Raw genomic sequence first — 21,669 nt, forward strand, 5'->3', positions numbered from 1 at the left:
ACGCTTATTTTCACATAGGCATTCTGCCGGAGTACAGGAAGTTCCTCAGGTTCACTTTTGGGGGCGAAGTGTACCTGTATGGTGTTCTTCCTTTTGGCCTAGCCCTTTCACCACGCACATTACAAAGTGCATAGACACTGCCCTAGCACCACTGTGTCTCCAGGGCATCCGTGTACTGAATTACCTGGACGACTGGCTCATTCTGGCCCAGTCCACGGCTATGGCGGCCAGTCATCGAGATGCTGTGCTTGCCCATATGAGGTCTCTAGGCTTCAGGTTGGACCCAGAAAAGTGGGGCTAGTTTGGGACCCCACCACGATGCGGGCACATCTGTCTTCCGCTCGGGTGGCTTCCATCTTGTCAGCGGTGAAAGCTATTCGGCTAGGCCGAGGCCTCTCTTTCGCCGAGGCACAGAGGGTGCTCGGCCTCATGTCGGCAGCAGCCAACGTTATCCCTTTTGTTCTGCTCCACATGAGGCCATTCCAGCTCTGGCTCAGGGGTGCGGGTTTTCATCCTCGCAGACATCCCCTCAGGGTTATAAGGGTTACGCGCTGTGGGCTTTGTACCCTTTTTATGTGGTAAGACCCCGGTTTCTGGCCTTGGGTCCCACTCTAGGGGCGTGTCGCCGTCGCAGGACTCTTTCGACGGACGCCTTGCTTTCAGGCTGGGGAGCGGCCTAGAATGGCCGTCCTGCCCAGGGTCTATGGGACCCTTATCTCTCGTGGCACATAAACTACCTGGAGATGAGGGCTGTGTTTCTAACACTTTCCTTCACACCTCAGGGGCTGCCATGTCTTAGTACGGACAGACAGCACTGCGGTGATTCCCCATATCAATCATCAGGGCGGTCATTTCAGGTTGGCACAGCAGATTCTTCTCTGGGCAGAGACCAGGTTCCTTTAGCTGAGGGCGATTTCCATCCCAGGGCATGTAAATAGGGAGGCAGACTTCCTGTCAAGGCAGGTGCTGAGGCCCGGGGAGTGACGTCTCCACCCCCACGTGGTGGAGCGGATTTGGTATGGACGTGGCTGAGGCTCCGTCTGTACGCCTTCCCCCGGTAGCTCTGCTCCCGCAAGTCCTAGAGTGCACCACGACCGGGTCAACCTTCTCCTAGCTGCCCCTCTTGGCCCTCTTGAGTTGATTCACGGTCCTAGCCTCCCTCCTTAACATTCCCGTCAGGGAGGATCTACTCTCTCGGGCTTAGGGGGCAATCCTATACCCCCGCCCCAAGAGATATATAAGAGACTGGCTATCGAAGAGCGCTCTCCGAGAGCGAAGCGTGCACATAGCCATGCGGCTACAATGCAAGCAATCGACTCCCTCGAGAGCCGATTGTGCATGCTCCACTTCCAAGCAAACACCACACCGATCATGCGAATCCTTCCTGGTAATGAAACGGGGACACGGATAAACACATTTACGGAATCTCTGTCTGCTAGCCATCACTCGATCAGAAAAACATAGTATCAGAAAAACACAGCGCTTACCTTTCGACGCAGCTCGAGTTCTGAAGGGGAACATGCATTCTTGCTTGTTAATGGTTCCCTCGGTTTGGAAGAGGTCAAATTTGTTATTTTTTACTGTTGACCAAGAGGTGGCGCCATTACCCTATTACACAGGCCTGTTAAAAAAAAAGGCTTATTTTCAGGCTTTTTACATCGCGTTTTATGAAGGATATCCGCATAGTGTTAATTTCGTCACCTATTTTTAATTTAGTCTTAGTCTTGTGCCAAATGTCCTTGTTAGTTTTAGTCATATTTAGTCATTCACATATCTTTTTTTGTTAGTCAAGTTTTAGTCGACTAAAAGTTTTTTAATTTTATTCTAGTTTTAGTCATAAAATTTGTCTCTTTTTTAAAATAACACATTATTACTGATATTATTACTGATAAACATTTCAGTAAAAAAAGTGTTTCACATATCTCAAACATTGGTTAAATGTCATAATTACCTGACAAAATACACTTGTTGAATGATATTTGTTGAATGCAAATGTTGAACATGTCTGGTTTTCAATTTCTTATTTAAGAGACACATTCACAAATGATTAACCTGTTCTGAAGAGTATTTTATTTTAACCAACACAATTCAAAAGCTGGGGCCCAACAGACTCCGACTGACAACTTAAGTTACAAAGGTTTTTAAAACTGTTTTGGTTGCCTTGTGTCTCATGTTTCTGTTCAAATCATAAATAAAATAAATATACTCAGAAAAACTGAAAAGAATAGGCCTACTTTACTGTGGGCCTAAAATACAACCTATTTACATTCCGCGAATCACAAAAGTATCAGTGACAAGTTGAGAACATTCGTTTAAACAGTGCATACACTCGAACTTGACTGCACATCACATTTTTTACTTTATTGATACTGCTTTTAATCGTAATGCAAAGACCGGTCATCGAGACATAAGATGTCATGTACAATAAAAGAGCCTGCACAGCGACAGGAAATATAATTTAACACAAAAAGCCTGCCTAGACGGTAGACTTGCACTCAGGATTTTTTATTTATTTATTTATTTTTTGAGTGGCGTGTGGACGAATTCTTTCTTGAGCAACAGCGCGACGCCGCAAACTCGTTCTGAATATTTTAAAGGTGTAACAGCTGATGAAAAAGCAGAGACAATTGTAGACGAAAATGAAGAGAGATTTTGTCTTAGTTTTTATTTTATAACATAACAAAACATTTTCGCCTCGTCTTTTTTCGTCAACAATAATGCATGTTAATTTAGTCTTAGTCAGCGTTTTTGGACAGTGGTGCAGTCTTGTCTTAGTCATGAAAAAAAAAGGTTGTTGATGAACATATTTTGTCTCGTCTCGTTTGACAAAATTAACACTATATCAGCATACTATCATTTTCGTGTGTTTGCATGTGTATTTTTGTGTTTGGTGTGTGTTTGTGTGTGTGCATGTGTGGAGGGTGTGTGTGCGTGTGTGTATTCTGGATTTCAAGGAGGATTGCTGGAAAGCCTTAACACACACGCTCACACACATACAACCACACACACATACACACACATACACACACAGACACATATACACAGACAAACACCTCTGATTATTCCATAGAATTCCATGTAAAAAAAAGCTTGAAAATAAGCTTTATTTTGCTTAGGTGAGTGTAATGGGTCCAATGACTGACCTTTTTCCATTGCATGGCCATGACATGAAAAAAACGGAAAAACAGCCCTGATATGTAAGTGAAGGAAAAATAACTAAAATGTAATTTAAGTGTTTGTAGTCTTCGCTCTGTGAAGACACTCACTTTCTCTGACAGTTTTAAGACATTAGACTTTGTAGAAAACATATGCATTTGTGTTGTGTGTATTATATATATATATATATATATATATATATATATATATATATATATATATATATATATATATATATATATGTGTGTGTGTGTGTATATACGTATATACACATATATATATATATATACGTAAATATATATATATTCAATTCAATTCAATTCAAGTTTATTTGTATAGCGCTTTTTACAATGGACATTGTCTCAAAGCAGCTTTACAGAACATAAACATAGAACAGAAGATAAGCATAAGGAGTAATATAGAGAATTAATATAATAAAAATTCAAAATATATATAGTTCACAGTGTGTGTGTACGTGTGTATGTATATGTGTTTATCCCCAATGAGCAAGTCTGAGGTGACTCAGGCAGCAGTGGCAAGGAAAAACTCCCTTAGATGGTAAAGGAAGAAACCTTGAGAGGAACCAGACTCAAAGGGGAGCCCATCCTCATATGGGTGACACTAGATGGTGTGATTCCAAATATACAATCAGACAAATGTTGTATTGGTGTAGGGATCACATGGAGTTCAGATCTCCTCTTAGTATCACAGAGTCCAACTGGAGCAGGTGGATCTGTAGATGTTTTCTTCAGGATTCTCACAGAGTCGCCCTCATCTAAGCGGAGATCCAAAAACTTCATTGCACGGAAGACGATTGGAGCTGGTACAATGTCTGGGTGTCTCGGCATGGGTTGAAAAAGAGAAGAGCAGTGCAAAGGGCTTAACATATCTGCTGTTCATAAAAATGTGCAGGTCTAGTGTAATAGTGCACAATATAATATAACGGGATGTGTTATGTGTACGCCTGACTAAAGAGATGGGTTTTTAATCTACATTTAAACTGGGAAAGTGTGTCTGAGCCCCGAACACTATCAGGAAGACTATTCCAGAGTTTGGGAGCTAAATAAGAAAACGCTCTACCGCCTTTAGTAGACTTAGATATTCTGGGAACTACCAGAAGTCCTGAGTTTTGTCATCTCAGAGAGCGTGAAGGATTGTAACGTGTTAGAAGACTAGTTAGGTACATGGGAGATAAACCATTAAGAGCCTTGTATGTAAGTAGCAGCAGTTTGTAATCAATTTTAAACTTAACTCATCCAGTCTTTATCTCTCTAAGGCACTGAGTTAATTTGGACAATTTAGCTATTTCATCTGGTTTTGATGAGATATATAACTGTGTGTCATCAGCATAGCAATGGAAACTAATCCCATGTCTTCTAATGATGCTCCCTAATGGAAGCATGTATATCGAGAAGAGCAGAGGTCCTAGAACTGGTCCTTGAGGGACCCCATAATTAACTGGTAGTAAACTGGAGGGTTCACCATCTAATTCTACAAAATGGTATCGGTCAGACAGGTAAGATCTAAACCAACTTAAAGCTTGTCCATGAATACCTGTGTAATTTTGTGATCTATAATGTTGTGATCTATAGTGTCGAATGCAGCACTAAGGTCAAGTAGGACTAATAGGGACATACAGTCTTGGTCCGAAGCTAAGAACAGGTCATTTGTGACTTTCACAAGTGCAGTTTCTGTGCTAAGGTGGGGCCTGAAACCTGACTGAAACTCTTCGAGGATATTGTTCTCCTGTAAGAAGGAGCTCATTTGAACAGACACAACCTTTTCAAGTATTTTAGACATAAATGGGAGTTGTGAAATAGGTCTGTAATTTGATAGTTCATTTGGATCTAAATTGGGTTTTTTGATGAGTGGCCTAATAACTGCAAACTTGAAAGACTTAGTGACGTAACCTAAAGATAGTGAGGAGTTAATAATATTAAGAAGAGGCTCACCAGCTTTATTTAACACTTCTTTCAGTAGTTTAGTTGGAATGGGGTCTAGTGAACAAGTTGTTGATTTAGCTGTGGTAATAAGCTTAACTAACTCTTCCTGTCCTGTACTTGTAAAGCAATGTAGTTTTGTGTCTAAAGCCTTAGGTGAGACTGGGTCACTAGAAGCTCTCATATGTTGATTGTCACCTATTTTACTCCTGATACTTTCGATTTTATCAGTGAAGAATCTCATAAAATCCTCACTACTGAACTGTGATGGAATGGTGTGTTCAGATTTCTGGTGTTTTGTTAATCTAGCCACTGCTAAATAAAAACCTGGGATTGTTCTGGTTATTTTCTATGAGTTTGCTCAGGTGCTGAGCCCTGGCAGCTTTTAGAGCCTGTCTATAGTTGGACATACTTTCCTTATACGCAATTCTAAAAACCTCTAATTTAGTTTTTCTCCACTTTCGCTCGAGGTCTCTCTCTTGAGGGTGTGAGTATGACTATTGTACCATGGTGCAAGAGTTTTATCTCTAACCTTCTGTAATCTGATTGGGGCAACAGTGTCTAATGTGCGAGTAAATGTAGCGCCTATGCTGTTAGTAATTTCATCTAGATCGTCTGTGTTTAAGGGTACAGTAAGAAGTCCAGACAGATCAGGCAGGTTATTTGTGAATCTGTCTTTAGTGGTCGAAATAATAGTTCTACCGAGTCGATAGCGTGGTGAGACACAGTTAGTCTGTTCTACAGGTAGTGTGTACATTATAAGGTAGTGGTCTGTGATGTCATCACTTTGAGGAATGATATCTATATCAGTGACATCTATTCTGTGTGATATTATTAAATCTAGTGTATGATTACGACGGTGAGTTGCTCTAGTGACGTTTTGTTTAAGCCCAAGTGAGTTTAGTAAGTCCATGAATGTGAGTCCTAATGCATCGTTTGTGTCGTCAACATGAATGTTAAAATCTCCTACAATTAATGCTTTATCAAAGCTGACCAATAGGTTTGACAGAAAATCTGTGAATTCTCTAAGAAAATCGGTGTAGGGCCCTGGTGGTCTATACATGTTCGCTAGCGCAAGAGACGTCTGGGATTTTTTCGTGTACATGTGCGATAGTGTAACATTAAGAACAAGCACTTCAAAAGAATTAAATCTTTACTGTGTTCTCTGTGTAACAGTAAGGTGATCACTTAAAATAGTGGCGACACCACCTCCACGACCAGTCTGACGAGGCTCATGCTTACAGGTATATCCTGATCGTGTAGACTCATTTAGAGCGATGTAATCATTTGGTTTAATCCAAGTTCCGGTAAGGCAGATTGCGGTAAGGCTATTTTCTGAGATTATTTCATTTACAATAAGTGCTTTTGGTGCAAGTGATCTAATGTTCAGAAGCCCAAACTTTAGGAACTGGTTTTGTTTGTTTCTTTGGCATTTTTCTGGTCTAATTACAGTAAGATTATTGAGAACGTCTCACATAATTACTTTTGAATCTCACTGCTCGGGGAACAGACACAGTCTCTACGGGGAGAGGTATGTGTGCATTTGTGTCAATGTGGTGAGGTGACGGAGGGCTGTTGAAATTTAAATTTGAATTTAAAGCGTAGCTTACCAGTCAGAAGGTGTGCAGTGCCCTGGAGATGTGGTCCGAGAGGATCTCGGGACTGCCTCGGGCTGGTGTCGTTCGAGGACTGCCTCGGGCTGGTGTCGTTCGAGCCGGCGTGAAGAACCACAGCTCCGGTATTTCTGCTCACGACCCTAGGTACCTGTGCAGCGACATAAAGAACCGGGCACCAGGTAAGCAGTGAGTGCGAGCCTTACCTTTAGCCACAGTAGCACGGACGTGGCGGACGATGGAGTCTCCGATGATCACAGTGTCGCGGGATACAGATATAGTGTATATTAGAAACCATTTAAATCCCCCAATATCATAATCCTAATAACATTGATTCGGGCATAAGTATTGCTCCAGTTTCTGCTTCACCTGCGCAATGACATAAGTGATAGAACTGTGAGTGATGGAGTTTGTCTTCTTCACAAATTTCAATATGTTTGCAGTGAAATTTTGCCAGTTTACCATTATTTAATATTAAACATGAGCTTCAGACTATTAAAAGCCTGATCCTTAGTGATTTGATTCCACGCCTCAGCATAAACAGCTGGCAATGCTTCGTAATTTTCAGCAAATACCTTATTGAATGTAACCAGCACATATTTCCAGTAATCTGATTCCAGTAATGTCAGGCATGTCAGGCCAGTCTGGGTAATATTTCCGGTAGTCTTTGAAGGGATGAAATTGGAAATTTGTGTCCTGATTTAGAAATTTTCCATTGCCATGAACACTAGATGTACAGATCTCTTCACTAAGGATATTAGGCTTACTATTTCTGTACCCTCCAATGCCTTGTGGTCTGTGCACAGCTGTATGGTGTTGCTGATGTTCCTTCCCTCCTGCCTCACATGGTGTTTCACAAAATGGACACTGCACTCCACATCCAAACACCCTCTTGAAAAGCTCATCCTGGGGTTTTACTGACACATTTTTCAGTGTCTCTTTGATATCAGTTTACTCTGAGATCTCCTTTGATATTTGCTGTTTCAGGTCATCGATACATTCACAGAGACTTTTGGTAAATAAATTACAACAGCTTGTGTTCTGAAACAGGACACTGTCCATTGTGCTCACGGGTATTGAAATGACATCCCTCATAGTTTTGCAAAGATTTTGGATCAATTTTGTGGTACCTTCTGCATCATTAGGCCAGTGATTTTCAACCAGTGTGCCGCGGCACACTAGTGTGCCGTAAGAGATCGTCAGGTGTGCCGTGGGAAATTATCAGGGCGCACTGGATTATAAGGCGCACTTTCCCTAAATGGAACACCGCTCGCTACGTCATCATGTCTGTGACGCGATGACGTACAGGTTACACACACATGCTTCACGCCATCTTGGATTCGCTCAGATGCTAAGTTAGAAACAATGTTAATTAGTTAGAGTTAGTGCTGCGCGACACGTGTCAGTGGCAGTTTGGGGTCACAGCAAGACGAGCAAGTGATAGTGATGGAGAAGTTTTTGAGAAGGGAAAATGCAAATGCCGAACAGGGCCCTGGACAAAATTATGACCCAGATGAAGGCCCTAGTATGAGTGGTCGACAAAAGAAAAAAGAAAAGACGGTGAGCTTGAGGCAATACAGCGAAAGCTATCTCTCATTTGGATTCACTTTCACCGGGGATGCAACGGCACCGACTCCGCTGTGCTTGGTGTGTGGCGAGAAGCTATCCAATAGCGCTATGGTGCCAAGCAAGCTTAAACGCCATCTCCAAACGAAACACCCTTCCGTTCAAAACAAGCCGAGGGACTATTTTTTACGCTTACGTACAAACAATGAGAAACAGGCAATTTTTTTGAGAAAAACCACAAAGGTAAACGAGAGAGCCCTCAAAGCTAGCTACCTTGTTGCTGAACTCGTAGCTAAATCAAAAAAGTCCCACACTGTGGCAGAAACATTAATACTGCCAGCTTGTAAAGCAATTGTAAATGAGATGTCGGCCCTGACAGCCAAAGAGATAGCTAAAGTGCCTCTCTCAGATAACACAATTGCCAGATGTATTGATGCCATGTCTGCGGATATCGAAACTGTTGTTTTAGAAAAGATGCGCATCAGTAAGAAATTTGCCTTGCAACTTAATGAGTCGACGGATATTAGTGGACATTGTCAGCTCTTGGCCAACGTGCGTTTTGTGGATGGAGAAGCCATTATAGAAAACTTCCTATTTTGCAAGACACTGCCAGAAAAATCAACAGGGGAGGAAATATTTCGGGTCACGTCGGAATATCTTGACAAAAGCGGGCTTACGTGGGAAAACTGCATAGGTGTCAGCACTGACGGAGCCGCAGCCATGGTCGGGCGCACCAAAGGCTTCGTAAGTAGGGTCAAAGAAAAAAACCCAGATGTTATTGTTACGCACTGTTTTTTGCACCGTGAGGCCCTCGTTGCAAAGACCTTACCAGCAGATCTAGCTCCTGTGTTGGATGATGTTGTGCGCATAGTGAACTTTGTGAAGACGCGTCCTTTGAAATGTCGCTTATTTGCGTCTTTGTGTGAGGAAATGGGAGCGGAACATAAAGTCTTATTGCTCCACACGGAGGTCCGGTGGCTGTCGCGCGGCAAAGTGCTGGCCCGTGTGTTTGAGCTGCGAGAGGAACTTAAAGTTTTTCTGACAAACGAGAGGTCCGATTTCTCAAAGCTGCTTGCAAGTGATGAGTGGTGTGCAAAGCTGGCATACCTGGCTGATATATTTCATCATCTGAATGAACTGAACACACGAATGCAAGGCCGAAATGAAAACCTGCTTACAAGCACTGATAAAGTGAACGGATTCCGTTTAAAATTGCAACTCTGGCAACAACATGTGCAGCGTGGCAACCTTGAGATGTTCCCACTCACCGAGAAACTGCATGATGGCAACACCGCTGCTATGTGCGAGGTGATTGGCACACATTTGAAAACTCTTGAGGAGAAGTTGTCATTTTATTTCTCTTCAGCCTTCACGGAATGCCTTGACTGGGTTAGGGACCCATACAGCTCAGCATCAGTTGCTGGAAAGGACATGACTTTAAAGGAGCAAGAGGAACTCATTGAACTGAAACAAGATCGTGGTTTAAAGCTAAACTTTGCTGATCTTCCTTTGGACAGTTTTTGGTTATCTGTTGCCAAGGAGTTCCCCATTCTGGCCAACAAAGCTATTTTGACATTGCTCCCGTTTTCAACCACATATCTGTGTGAGCTGAGCTTCTCAAGCTTGACTGCGATAAAAGCTAAAAACAGAGAGACACTGAGAGCTGTTGAGCAAGAGCTTCGTGTGTGTCTTTCTACCATTACTGCCAGGATATCCATTTTGTGTTCATCAAAACAGCCCCAGGTTTCACACTAAGTGAGTATAAATACATTAAAAAACTATATTATTAACTATATGTATTATATGTATTGTGTTAGTGTCATTTTGTGTCATTTTGTGTCATTTTGGTTGGTGGTGTGCCCCAGGATTTTGTAAATGTAAAAAATGTGCCGCGGCTCAAAAAAGGTTGAAAATCACTGCATTAGGCAAAGGAGAGCCACTGGCTTCAAGCTTAGAAGTTTCCACTGCTTTAGTGATCTTTTTTATTATGATTTCCAGCTTCCTCATTGTTAATTTTTGCAGAGATAAGTCTTTGGAAAAGCATCTAACAATGTGATTGTATATCCAGTCTTTCACATAATTCTTATAATGTAAAATGTACACTGCAAATTCAATGAAATTTGATTTTTCCAGCAGTTCCTTCAAAATGGTGCACTGAAATAGTGATCGTGAACTATATGCAGTAGATTCATTCTCCAAAACTGCATCAACAATGTCAGGTCCGATGGACAGATCAATGTACTCGGTCACTGCTGGTTTGAGACAGAGCTGAGTAAAGTTTTGTGCTTTCTTTTGGCACTGATCCCTCTCTCTGTACAAATCAATAAAATTAGAGAGATATTGATTCTTAAGTTTCTGTAAATGCTTGACAGGATCTTGCTCAGAGAGATACTTCCTGTGCATCTCAAGGAATGTCCGAGAGGCAATGCCACAAATGTGCAATTTAAGCTCAATTTCAAATGTAGTATTGTATTTAGGTTTGCATCAATTTCATCAAGGACATCTTTTGTAAAGGTATCTTGGTAATCACTTTTGGAATGTGAACACTGTTCAATCATCCTACTACAACTGTTAATGGCATCATCTGCAATAATCTGTAGAGCACGCTTTGTAGACTTTTTTGTAAGTAAATCCTTTATAGACTGAAAATGACCTTTTCCCATATTTATATGTTTTAACCTGGCTTTGAAAACGTCTTGCCCATAATGTGTCAAATTTGTAACATTCTGCAAATCCTCATTGACTTGGCGATTTCCTAGGCTTTCTCGCAATTGCTTCAAAACATCAGCGGAAACATCCCGTTCTTTTAGACCAGTGAAGTTTGCAATCTCTCTTCTCCACATTCTTTCAAAATCGGCTTTGAGATCCTCGTCAGACACTTCATTATTGCGATCTTTGTACTGTACTTCTGAAGTAATTGCAGAACTTGGGATTCGACCATTGCAGCTTGCTTACTGTGTATCTCCTCTAATTGTGCAGTGTTTTTCTTCATCTCAATAGCCAGATCTAATCGTTTTTTCACTTCATTCTTCATTTCAGTCTCCAGAGATTTAATGCTTTTGTTAAAATCAGTTTTGTATTTTTCCACCAAATGCACACTACGGTCTTTCCTTTTGTAGTAGTCTTTCAATTTCTTTGTCATTTCTTCTGATTGAATCATGAGCTCTTTTACGGTTTTTTTGTTAAGTGCATCAACAACCCCATGAATACTGCTTGTTTCAGTGTTAGACAGTTGAACCTCTGCTTTAGAAATCAACAACAAAATATGTCTTCTGAAAGACCATTCCCAGTCTGAAAACTCTTTGCAAAGACTGTCATAGGCATTGGCCACAAGAGTGTTTCTGAAACTGAAGATGAAGTTCTCAAACTTCACTGCCTTCCATAAGCTACTGATCCACTGCAGGAACTCTGGGATCTGAAAGAGTTGTTCACCTTTTCTTGCTTTAAGCATCTCCAAGAGTTTTTTCTTAAAATCAAGAACAGCAACACTGTAGCCTGTATTAACTGGTGCCATTGGTGGTGTGCCATGCCATAGGCCTGGTATATACCAGTTATTCTTTTCTACATCATAATCCATAACATCAGTGAAGTTCTTCACATGAGGCTTCTTTTCCATCTCAGCTGCAATCAGTGTCATCTCATTTAACTGGTCCAGAAGCTTTTGTCTGTCTGTTATGTTTCTCTCATGTGCTGATATACCAGCAACATTTTGATGAACAAAGTGGCAGACTGTTTTTTTACCAATTTCCTTCATCCGTAAAAAAGCATGAACTGCTATCTGTAAGACATCCTTCATCTCTGTGGAATTTTCCATTCCTACATTTATGATTGTTACGTCGCTAAGACCAATCACAAAGGTAACTAATTCGTTGTCATGATCATAACTGTCTTCCGATTGTGCCAGTGCTGGTGATTTCAAACCCTCTGTATCAATCAGAAGGACAAAGTCATACAGTAACTCTTCCTTCAAGTCTTCACCCACAGGTAGGAGAATCATAAATGCTCCACGTGTGCATCTTCCACTACCTACTGCAAACTGGACTCCAAACATAGTGTTGAGCAGTGTTGATTTACCAGAACTCTGAACCCCTAACACAGTTATAACCAGCAAACGGCTCCTTTCCTTAACCATCTTGTGAAGCTCCATGAGAACATCACTCACCCATTTCTCTGGGATATTTGATGCATCTCCATCAAGTATTTCAAGAGGACATCCAGCCAGAAGCAGTTTGGCAGCCAGAGTAGGAAGATTGCTTATTTTATCAGTTATTTTGTTTGAAACAAATGAAGCAGCCTCATATATTTGTCCCAGCTCTCTCAGGTAATGCTCGATGCCAAGAGAAGAGTCGATCAGCTCCTGGTCTAATTGGGCTACAGCATCTCTGCCTTTGTTTTTTTCACACTCTCTGTATTTGTGCCGAAGTTCTGTCATGTGTTTGCGTGATCGCATGTCCAGCTTTAATCCCAGCCATCTGAGAAAAAAGACTCGCTCGATATCATCTGAGGTTGACAATGCCTTTATTAAGATGTCCATTGTTTTTATAATCTTATGGTTGCTTTGCTTTTTTCGAATTTCTTTTTTTTCATTTTGAAGTTGGACCTTATACTCCTCCAAACTCAACTCCCCTGAATGTTGTAATCGGCATTGTTCTTTTTCTATCTGAGCCAGTCTTTTCCAGTTTTCACCTTGCAGTGGCAGATGTGACTTTTTATATTCCACTATGGGACGAACTCCAATGCATTTCATGATTTCCTTTGCTGTTTTGTTTGCTGACACACAGGCTGTGCTATCATTTTCATCAATTCTAAGGCCTAAGTTCTGAGCAACTGTCTTCATAGCCTCGATTTCACATGCCCTGTGATGTTCACCCAGCACTTTTGTAATGGAAGAACTGATCATCTTTGAAAATGTAGCAAATTTCATGGTTTTGCTTTTCTGAATGACGTGATCTCTTTCCAGTTGCAGAGTATCAACTGCTGCTTTAATTTATGACTTTATTTTCTCACTCATATTTCCTGGAGTGTTGACCACAAGAAAGCATTTGGACTTCATTTCTTGTAAAGAGGCAAACAACCTTTGTTCGTTTTCATCAACACTGTCTAGGAACACAAAGACAGCTGTTGACACCTGAGAAAGGAAACTGAATTGGGTTTCGAATGTGCAAACATCTCCTCTTAAATTAGCAAAGACCACTGGCTCAGGAAAGACATCAATGGTTTTGTTTCCACATGGAAGACTCCAGCATATTTCAACCATGCCATTAGAGATGACTCTTGGAGCAGATCCTCCGATCATTTCTTGATAACAAAAAAATCCTGGTGCTGCTGTGAATTTTTTAACACTTGGTTCAACACCTTTGATTTGGTCAAGTTGCAGTTGCTTAGCCTTACAAATGATATCATAGGAGTTTTTGCATGAACAACACTGTCTTCAACAAACCCTTTAGATTCTGTCATTGAGTGGGGATGCAATTCTTTCAGGATACCTCTAAGAGCCCATAACATCAGAGTGCATTGATTATGAACTCCTTGAGGTAACACAAATGGCACTGCAAACTGGCACATTGACATTTTTAGTGCCATTTCTTGCTGAAGGAAACTGTCAGCACAGGCGAAGAGTGCAGCGTGTACATCAAGGTGATTTGGGGTAGAATCACGGCTCTGCTCAGCAAACAAATCGTTTTTTTCCTTATTTTCATCAGGTGCACAAATTACAGTTCGGGAATCTGAATTAATCATTAGCAGCTTGCGAAGGAAAGCCTCTGGTATCTCGTGCAGTGACAACGTCATTATCAGATAAACTGGCACTGTTGATCTCCAGCAAAGACTTCAGAGTCAGCCTATTTGGGAAGTATTTTTTAAGTCCCAGCGTTTTCAGAAATGCAAGAAAATCTGAAAATAAATATTAATTTATATATATATATATATAAATTAATATTTATTTATATATATATATATATATTTTTTTTTTTTTTTTTTTCTAACATATATTTTGTTAGAAATATTTCAATATTTTAATAGTCAGGTTTTTTAGGTTATATTGCTTTTATGTTTTACTCCAGTAATATTCGAAGCATTTAAATGGTAGGAAAAATAACATGGATAACAATATTAATTAAATTAAAATTAAAAATGAATTTGAGTTACTCTTTTTCCCCCTAATGTTATTCCACATTATTGTTGTCACCTCAGTTTTTACTCACCTTTTTGCTGCTTTGACTCCATCTGTGCTGATCCCAGATCACAGATTTTACTAAAGGAAAAAGATTAATTAAGCAGTTGGCAACTATATGTTGTTCTGTCACAGTTTTTTAACCAGATTAGATGGTATGTATATGTAATTAATCAAAAACAATTATGGATAAATATTACAATGAATAAAATTATTTTCAGTACTTGAAATGCTAATCTGTAGTACATACTTTTATCTGCATCATCTGTGTCAACAATAAGTTACAGTAGTTGTTTTCTATGAGTTTTCAGAAGTCCCTGGAGAAAAACAAAACATGATCAGTACAATTGTAAGAGCTGCATTTCAAACAAGAAGTGCTTCTTTTATTTTGATTCAGCCTGGAGTTCTTCAAAAAGGCTGAGTCACTAATTAGTTCATTCATCTTTATTATAAACATCCTGGAATATATCCTGGAGTGAAGCAGGAATATACCTTGGATGAGACTTCAGTCCATGACAGGGCATGTGGGGAGACCAGAGCTGTGAGGTGGTAATGCTAAGCACTGTACTTTGCCGCCAATGCTGCTACTTTCATTACAAAATCTTCTTGTATTGAAAAAACAGAGCAAATAAGTCAAATTGATAACACTTTAAATGGATTGACAACTTTCTGCAAAGCAAATTATTTACTGATGGCCAAGGATAGAGAATTTAAGGGCTGTCCAAATTCCTTGAGATAGGCAGGACTGGAAATAGTGTATTTGAGCATCTGTTTGGGCAATGGGCAGGTGTGCCCCCAAACTGCCAAGTTAACAGAAATTGCAAATTGGTCCAGTGGACAGTGGTGAATAGAAGATTTAGCTAATGGGTGAACGGAGAGGAACCAGACTTCCCATCAAAAGGTAATCTGTATTGTAGCTTATATCCATTGGTCAACTATAGATGACATTTCCTAAACACAACATGGACCCCATGCTTCTTGAATACTCTCTGACAAAATCTTTGTTAGAACTTATACCGTAGGCTCTTAGCCTTAGAACTTATACCGTAGGCTCACACTTGGCTCTGAACTCCATCATACATAATGTCCTATCACTTTAGTGAGCAATACAGTAGATTCTGGTGTAATTCACTAAACCATGAATAGACACAGTTTGTCCAATACTGACAGAAATGTGCACAATAAAGAACTCTGTTATGCCCTCACACTGCCCTGTTTGAACCCCTGCCCATATCCCATTGTTGTGAAAAATCCTGGAGCCTTAAGAGAATATATTTATATAATTATTTTATATTATTATTATATTATATATTATTAACCAGAAGTCAGAGGGTGAATAAAAGAGGGACTCTTTATTATAGTAACTCAGCAGGCAGGAGAAGAAAGAGTGTAAACAGGGGACTCAGGGCCAGAAAGGTCAGGAGAACAGAGCTGTTCCAGTCACGTAATGAGCTCATGGGTGATATGAAGTAGCTGGAAGCGGCGATAGCTCGCCATGACATCAGCGGGCACTGGCCTTGGGTAGGGAGAAGGAGAGGATGGTGAGGTAAGGACCTGATGGTGCGGCCAGGATGAGTCGGCTGACCTTGAGGCGAAAGGTCTGAGGGGAGATAAGGGGAGTTAGAGGAGATAGAGGAACGGGTCTTGAGATATGTGTAAGCAAGCCCAGCCTGGGCAAGGACAGGCTGAGATCATAACATGAGATCATAACAAAATTCAAGCATTTAGCAGGTTAGAAGAGTCATCAAAGAACTCCATTTTTGTACACAAGCAACATTATAGCAGCAATAGCTTAGCAATAGTGGCAACATTATAGCAGCAATAGCTTAGCAATAGTAACAATATAAGATGACGAATAAATAAGAGCTTTTTAACATAATAACTTTTGATATAAACCAGACTCATAGAGTGACTTACATATATACAGAAGAAGATAGCAAAAGAGAAACTTACTCATTGTAGTTGAATGAAGGATTAATCATCAGGACATCTGTCATAAAAGACTGAGAGGCAAATGTAACATTGACCAGTAAAGCTCTTTTGAGCACATTTTCAATAACAATAACAAAATTGTTATTTAGAATGAAGACGACCTTGGTTCCCAGACCTTAGCTCATACATTGTTATGTAGAATGAAGAAGACCCCCGGGAACTAAGGGGAGGAAAATCCATAAATGGGCATATGGGTAAAAGGTGATGGAAAACAAGGGGATTGTAAGGAACAGGACGTTACAAAACATATGAGGTAATTCCGGTAAATAAGGTGACATAATGATAAGGTAATATGGGAACGGGCCTGTGAGGATGGGAACCAATGAGGAGGCGCCTAGAAGAGCCAGGGAATATATAGAGGAGAATTTTTTGGGGCCAAATTGGTATGTGTAAAAAAAACCCGTTACTTTGCAGGACCATCCTGAGAGTTTTTGTTTCTGTTTTTGCATGCCGATGCTCTTCATGAAGATGCTTTTTCTTTTTGGGTTTTTGGGATTTCTTTTGTTACTTCCAACTTGGCAATTTCTCTTAGAGAATTGTTGGCTGATTGACCACAATAAAGAAGTTTGCTCATTCTCATCCAGGTCTGAGGGGCTTTCTCATTGTTTTATTTGTATTAATGTTAGTGCTATCAGTAAATTAAGTTTAATTAATAACTATAAAGTATAAAAGTATTATAAAGTATATAAGTACAAATCACCCTGCGATGTGTCGACTTGGAGGCGGGCTCTAAGTTCCGACACCATCATCCCTGATCTCACATACTGATAGATTTTATCACTGATCTACAGGAATACCAAGGTTACACCACAGTTCTATCACTGATTGCTTCTCCAAGGCCACTCTACTAATATGCTGGGCAAAACTACTCCTTCCTTCAGCAATTGTAAAAGTTTATGCCACATACTGTATAAAGTTATATCAGAGGATACTGTATGTACCAGACAGGTACAATTAATACCACACATCTTAAAGACTATCCATCGACAAATAAAAATTAATCTTATATTATTTTTAATTTGTCATACACAATCTAATAGACAAATAGATTGCTAACTATAGAAATAGGAAGACATTATTATACTTCACTAACTATCACTATAGCTATTATCTGCCATAGGAATAATATGAACACTCTATCTGTGGGTATCAACAACCCATACTTCGCTGAAACAGAGAACATTCTGTGCTCCCCACAACTGATAAATGAACCAGAAGAAAATAGTGCATGAGAAATAGCGCATTTGTTGTTTTGAAAACAAAACAACAAAAATAAACTGATAGTCTAAAAAATTATGAAATGTCATAATTGCTTGCCAAATGTGCTCAAAGCTAGGACAAATGTTCATGGTGATGTCTGTGGTATTTCTGTTGCGGCTAGTTGTGATCAGAATTTATACCCCAAAACTGAAAGCAGATATGAACACCTTGCCCTGGGAGTGGCATGGTTTTTCAGAAAATGCTCAGAACTTCCTGGAAATTAAGTTTCTTTTCTTTGTTAGAACATGATGAGCTGAGACAGCTTAAAACATGCAAAGTAAAATGTATATAAACATTTGCTTTTTTTTAAGATGTCCAAATAACAAATATAAAAAAGTAAAAAGTGGTAATTAAATAATGAAAATGAAAATAAAGACAAATATTTAGAAAAAGAATTCAGCAAGTACTGTGATTTTTAAGACTAACATTTTCTTTTTTTATTATTACTGACTAAAATACTGTAATGTTTTGTCTACATCTATTTTTTTTTATATATATTTTAAAAAATTGGGTCAATTAATATGTTCATATGTCTTTGTTTCGACAATTTTCTTCATTACATTGTGCATATTTCTTAAATGTCAATGTGTCAGAGTAGTCTGTCTACATTCTTCATTTTAAGTTTCTTTTCTTTAATTTTCGTGTGTAAAGGTCACCTTACTGTAAGGTGTACAATAGACTGCTTCTGGACATTTTTTAGGAGTGAAATGCTAAAAAAACAGTTCTACATGCTTCATGCTTTAGAGACAGGTTTGACAAATTTTTCACCATACCCATTATTTCATATAACATACCAACGTAAAACATTTATCATAAAAATCTTCAGATGCTGCAAATTGTTTACAGTTTATATGCTGAACAACAATAAAAAGCTTAATCATCATCATCTTCTTCTTCTTTCTGCTCTTCTTCTCCTTCTAAATTCACAATTCACTTTTCAAAATTATAATTCTTGAATTTAAATGAATTTTGCTTGAAATTAAATACACAAAATTTGGAAATTTAATCAGTTTGTAGATTTGTTAGTCTCACTTCAAATACAAATTGTTTTCAGTATACATGTGCGTCTCAATAAATTAGAATGTCATGGAAAAGTTCATATATTCATTATATAAATACAGTAAACACAGTCTGAAGTAGTTTAAGTATTTGGTTCTTTTAATTGTGATTTTGACTCATATTTAATAAAAAAAAAAAACTAATTTACATTTACATTTACAGCATTTGGCAGACACCCTTATCCAGAGCAACATACATAAGCGCTTAAATCTCTAACATTGAATACATTAATGCTGGCTCACTAACTCACATAGTTAAGATACCATTAGTTTAAAACATTTGTTCAAAGTTACAATGAAAAAGTGTCAAAGGTGTTTTTTTTAAAAAAATGCAAAAGATAAGGAAAGTGCTAGTTGAAGTGTTTCCTGAATAAGTAGGTCTTCAACCGCCGCTTGAACATAGCCAGTGACTCAGCTGTCCGGACCTCTAGGGGAAGTTTGTTCCACCACCTTGGTGCCAGAACAGAGAAGAGTCTTGTAGTATACTTGCCTCTTACCCTGAGAGATGGTGGAACCAGTTGAGCAGTGCTGGTAGATCGGAGGGTGCGGGGTGCAGTGCGAGGAGTGATGAGGGCTTTGAGGTAAGAGGGAGCTTTTCCATTTTTGGCTTTGTAGGCCAGCATCAGTGTTTTGAATCTGATGCGTGCAGCTACCGGAAGCCAGTGGAGGGATTGCAGCAGCGGGGTGGTATGCGAGAACTTTGGCAGGTTGAAAACAAGCCATGCAGCTGCATTTTGGATCATTTGCAGAGGACGGATTGTGTTCATAGGTAGACCTGCCAGCAGTGCATTGCAGTAATCCAGTCCTGAGATGACAAGAGACTGAACAGGTACCTGATCAGCCTGTGTGGACAGAAATGGCCGAATCCTTCTAATGTTGTAGAGAAGAAACCGACATGAGCGAGTCACATTAGCAACATGAGAGGACAAGGACAGTTGATTGTCCATGGTTACCCCAAGGTTGCGAGCTGTGGCTGAAGGGGAGATCAGATCGTTGTGCAAGGATATAGCAAGATCATGACCTGGGGATGAATCACCTGGGATGAACAGAAGTTCAGTTTTGCTAGGATTGAGCTTTAACTGATGAGCAGTCATCCATGATAAAATTTCTGCCAGACATGCTGAGATCCGGTCAGAAGCTGTGGCATCTGAGGGTGGGAAAGAGAAGATAAGTTGTGTATCATCAGCATAGCAGTGGTAAGAGAACAAATGTGAGGAAATAACTTCACCAAGAGAGTGAGTATACAGGGAGAAAAGAAGAGGACCAAGTACTGAGCCCTGTGGGACGCCAGTAGAGAGCCTGCATGGAGCAGATGTCACTCCCCTCCATGTTACCTGATATGAGCGTCCTTCCAGGTAGGAAGCAAACCATTCCCAAGCTGATCCACAAATCCCAAGACTCCAGAGGGTGGATAAGAGTCTTGTGGTTGACCGTATCAAATGCTGCTGAAAGGTCAAGGAGTATAAGGACGGATGACAGTTTGGCTGATCTAGCAGCATGTAGTTTCTCAGAGACATCCAAAATGGCTGTCTCTGTGGAATGAGCTGCTTTAAAGCCAGACTGGTTGGGGTCTTGGAGGTTGTTCTGTGAGAGATAGAATCTCAAAAAAAGAATACCTCATAAGACCAGTAAAAAGTACGTGGAAAATACTCAATACTTGGTAGGGGCTCCTTTTGCTTTAATTACTGCCAGAATACAGGCTCCAGAACATCCCATCACTTTGAACAGAAGACATCAACTGAACATGGAAAGGACAGAACCACAAAAAAAACTGACCAAGGACATTGCTAAACTCACTGAAAATTCAAGAGAGGCATGAATGTACCTTCTCTCCTTTAGATCCTTTTCTTTCCCCTTTTCATTCAAAATACACTCTGTAAACACTTTAGCAATCTTCCAATGCTTATAGAGTATACACATACAGTATCACCATATCTTTCGATATTAATAGGTTGAATGAGCATTTCAGGGGGCACGATGGCTTAGTGGTTAGCACGTTCGCCTCACACCTCCAGGGTTGGGGGTTCGATTCCCGCCTCCGCCTTGTGTGTTTGGAGTTTGCATGTTCTCCCCGTGCCTCGGGGGTTTCTTCTGGGTACTCCGGTTTCCTCCCCCGGTCCAAAGACATGCATGGTAGGTTGATTGGCATCTCTGGAAAATTGTCCGTTGTGTGTGATTGTGTGAGTGAATGAGAGTGTGTGTGTGTGCCCTGCGATGGGTTGGCACTCCGTCCAGGGTGTATCCTGCCTTGATGCCCAATGACACCTGAGATAGGCACAGGCTCCCCGTGACCCGAGGTAGTTCGGATAAGCGGCAGAAAATGAATGAATGAGTGAGCATTTCACTCAACTGACAACATCAATTCCAATCTTAAATCAAAATAAAGTTTGTGATTTCACTCACATAAATCCTTTGATAGAATTCATCTAGGAGGTCATTTTGTTTTTTTTCTTCTTTTATTTTCAGAGCAAAAATGAAAATCTGTGCTCAGCAGGAATCTGTGCAGAGTAAGTTGGAGTAAGTGGTTAAACTTACCTCCATCCCCACCACTCCTGGATGTTGTTCTGTCCCTGGGCTTGTCTGAGGACATCATGAGGCCTTTCTGGCTCAGCAAAGGACTTTGCTTCAGCCATTGTGGCTCAGCTAAGGACTTCTCTCCGGCCTTTTTTCTCAGCTAAGGGCATCACTTAGTTATCTTGCTTGGCTAAGACTGTCAATCTGGACCTTTTTGCTTGGCTACAGTTCCCTTTTCTCCCCTCTTTGACCTCACTCTCCCTTTGCTCCCCCTTTTATGCCTTGCTGTGACCCTCACTCTCTCTTGGGGCCTCACAATGCTTCTCATTCCCCCCTTGAGCTTTGCTGGGACAGTTACTTGGTTATATTCAAGAGCCACACCTTGGGGAGAAGAGGGG

At 40.2% G+C, this 21,669-nt stretch overlaps 2 protein-coding genes and 1 pseudogene across 2 annotated transcripts; 1 reads left to right on the forward strand and 2 right to left on the reverse strand.

Moving 5' to 3' along the window:
- Positions 1-7,111: 7,111 nt before the first annotated feature.
- LOC132852446 (interferon-induced very large GTPase 1-like) lies at positions 7,112-7,771 on the reverse strand (annotated as a pseudogene).
- Positions 7,772-8,638: 867 nt separating this feature from the next.
- Positions 8,639-10,030, forward strand: LOC132852447 (zinc finger BED domain-containing protein 5-like). Its single transcript, XM_060879671.1, has one exon. It carries the CDS (start codon positions 8,639-8,641, stop codon positions 10,028-10,030), a length of 1,392 nt encoding a protein of 463 aa, XP_060735654.1.
- Positions 10,031-11,081: 1,051 nt separating this feature from the next.
- On the reverse strand, positions 11,082-14,520 carry LOC132852448 (interferon-induced very large GTPase 1-like). The gene is made up of 2 exons (XM_060879672.1): positions 14,479-14,520; positions 11,082-13,403 (listed from the first exon to the last, which is right to left on the reverse strand). The coding sequence occupies exon 2, from the start codon at positions 13,197-13,199 to the stop codon at positions 11,082-11,084; it is 2,118 nt and encodes a 705-aa protein (XP_060735655.1). The 5' UTR covers positions 13,200-13,403; positions 14,479-14,520.
- Positions 14,521-21,669: the final 7,149 nt, after the last annotated feature.

Source organism: Tachysurus vachellii, chromosome 10 (genome assembly GCF_030014155.1).
Source record: "Tachysurus vachellii isolate PV-2020 chromosome 10, HZAU_Pvac_v1, whole genome shotgun sequence".
Classification (NCBI taxonomy): Eukaryota; Metazoa; Chordata; class Actinopteri; order Siluriformes; family Bagridae; genus Tachysurus; species Tachysurus vachellii.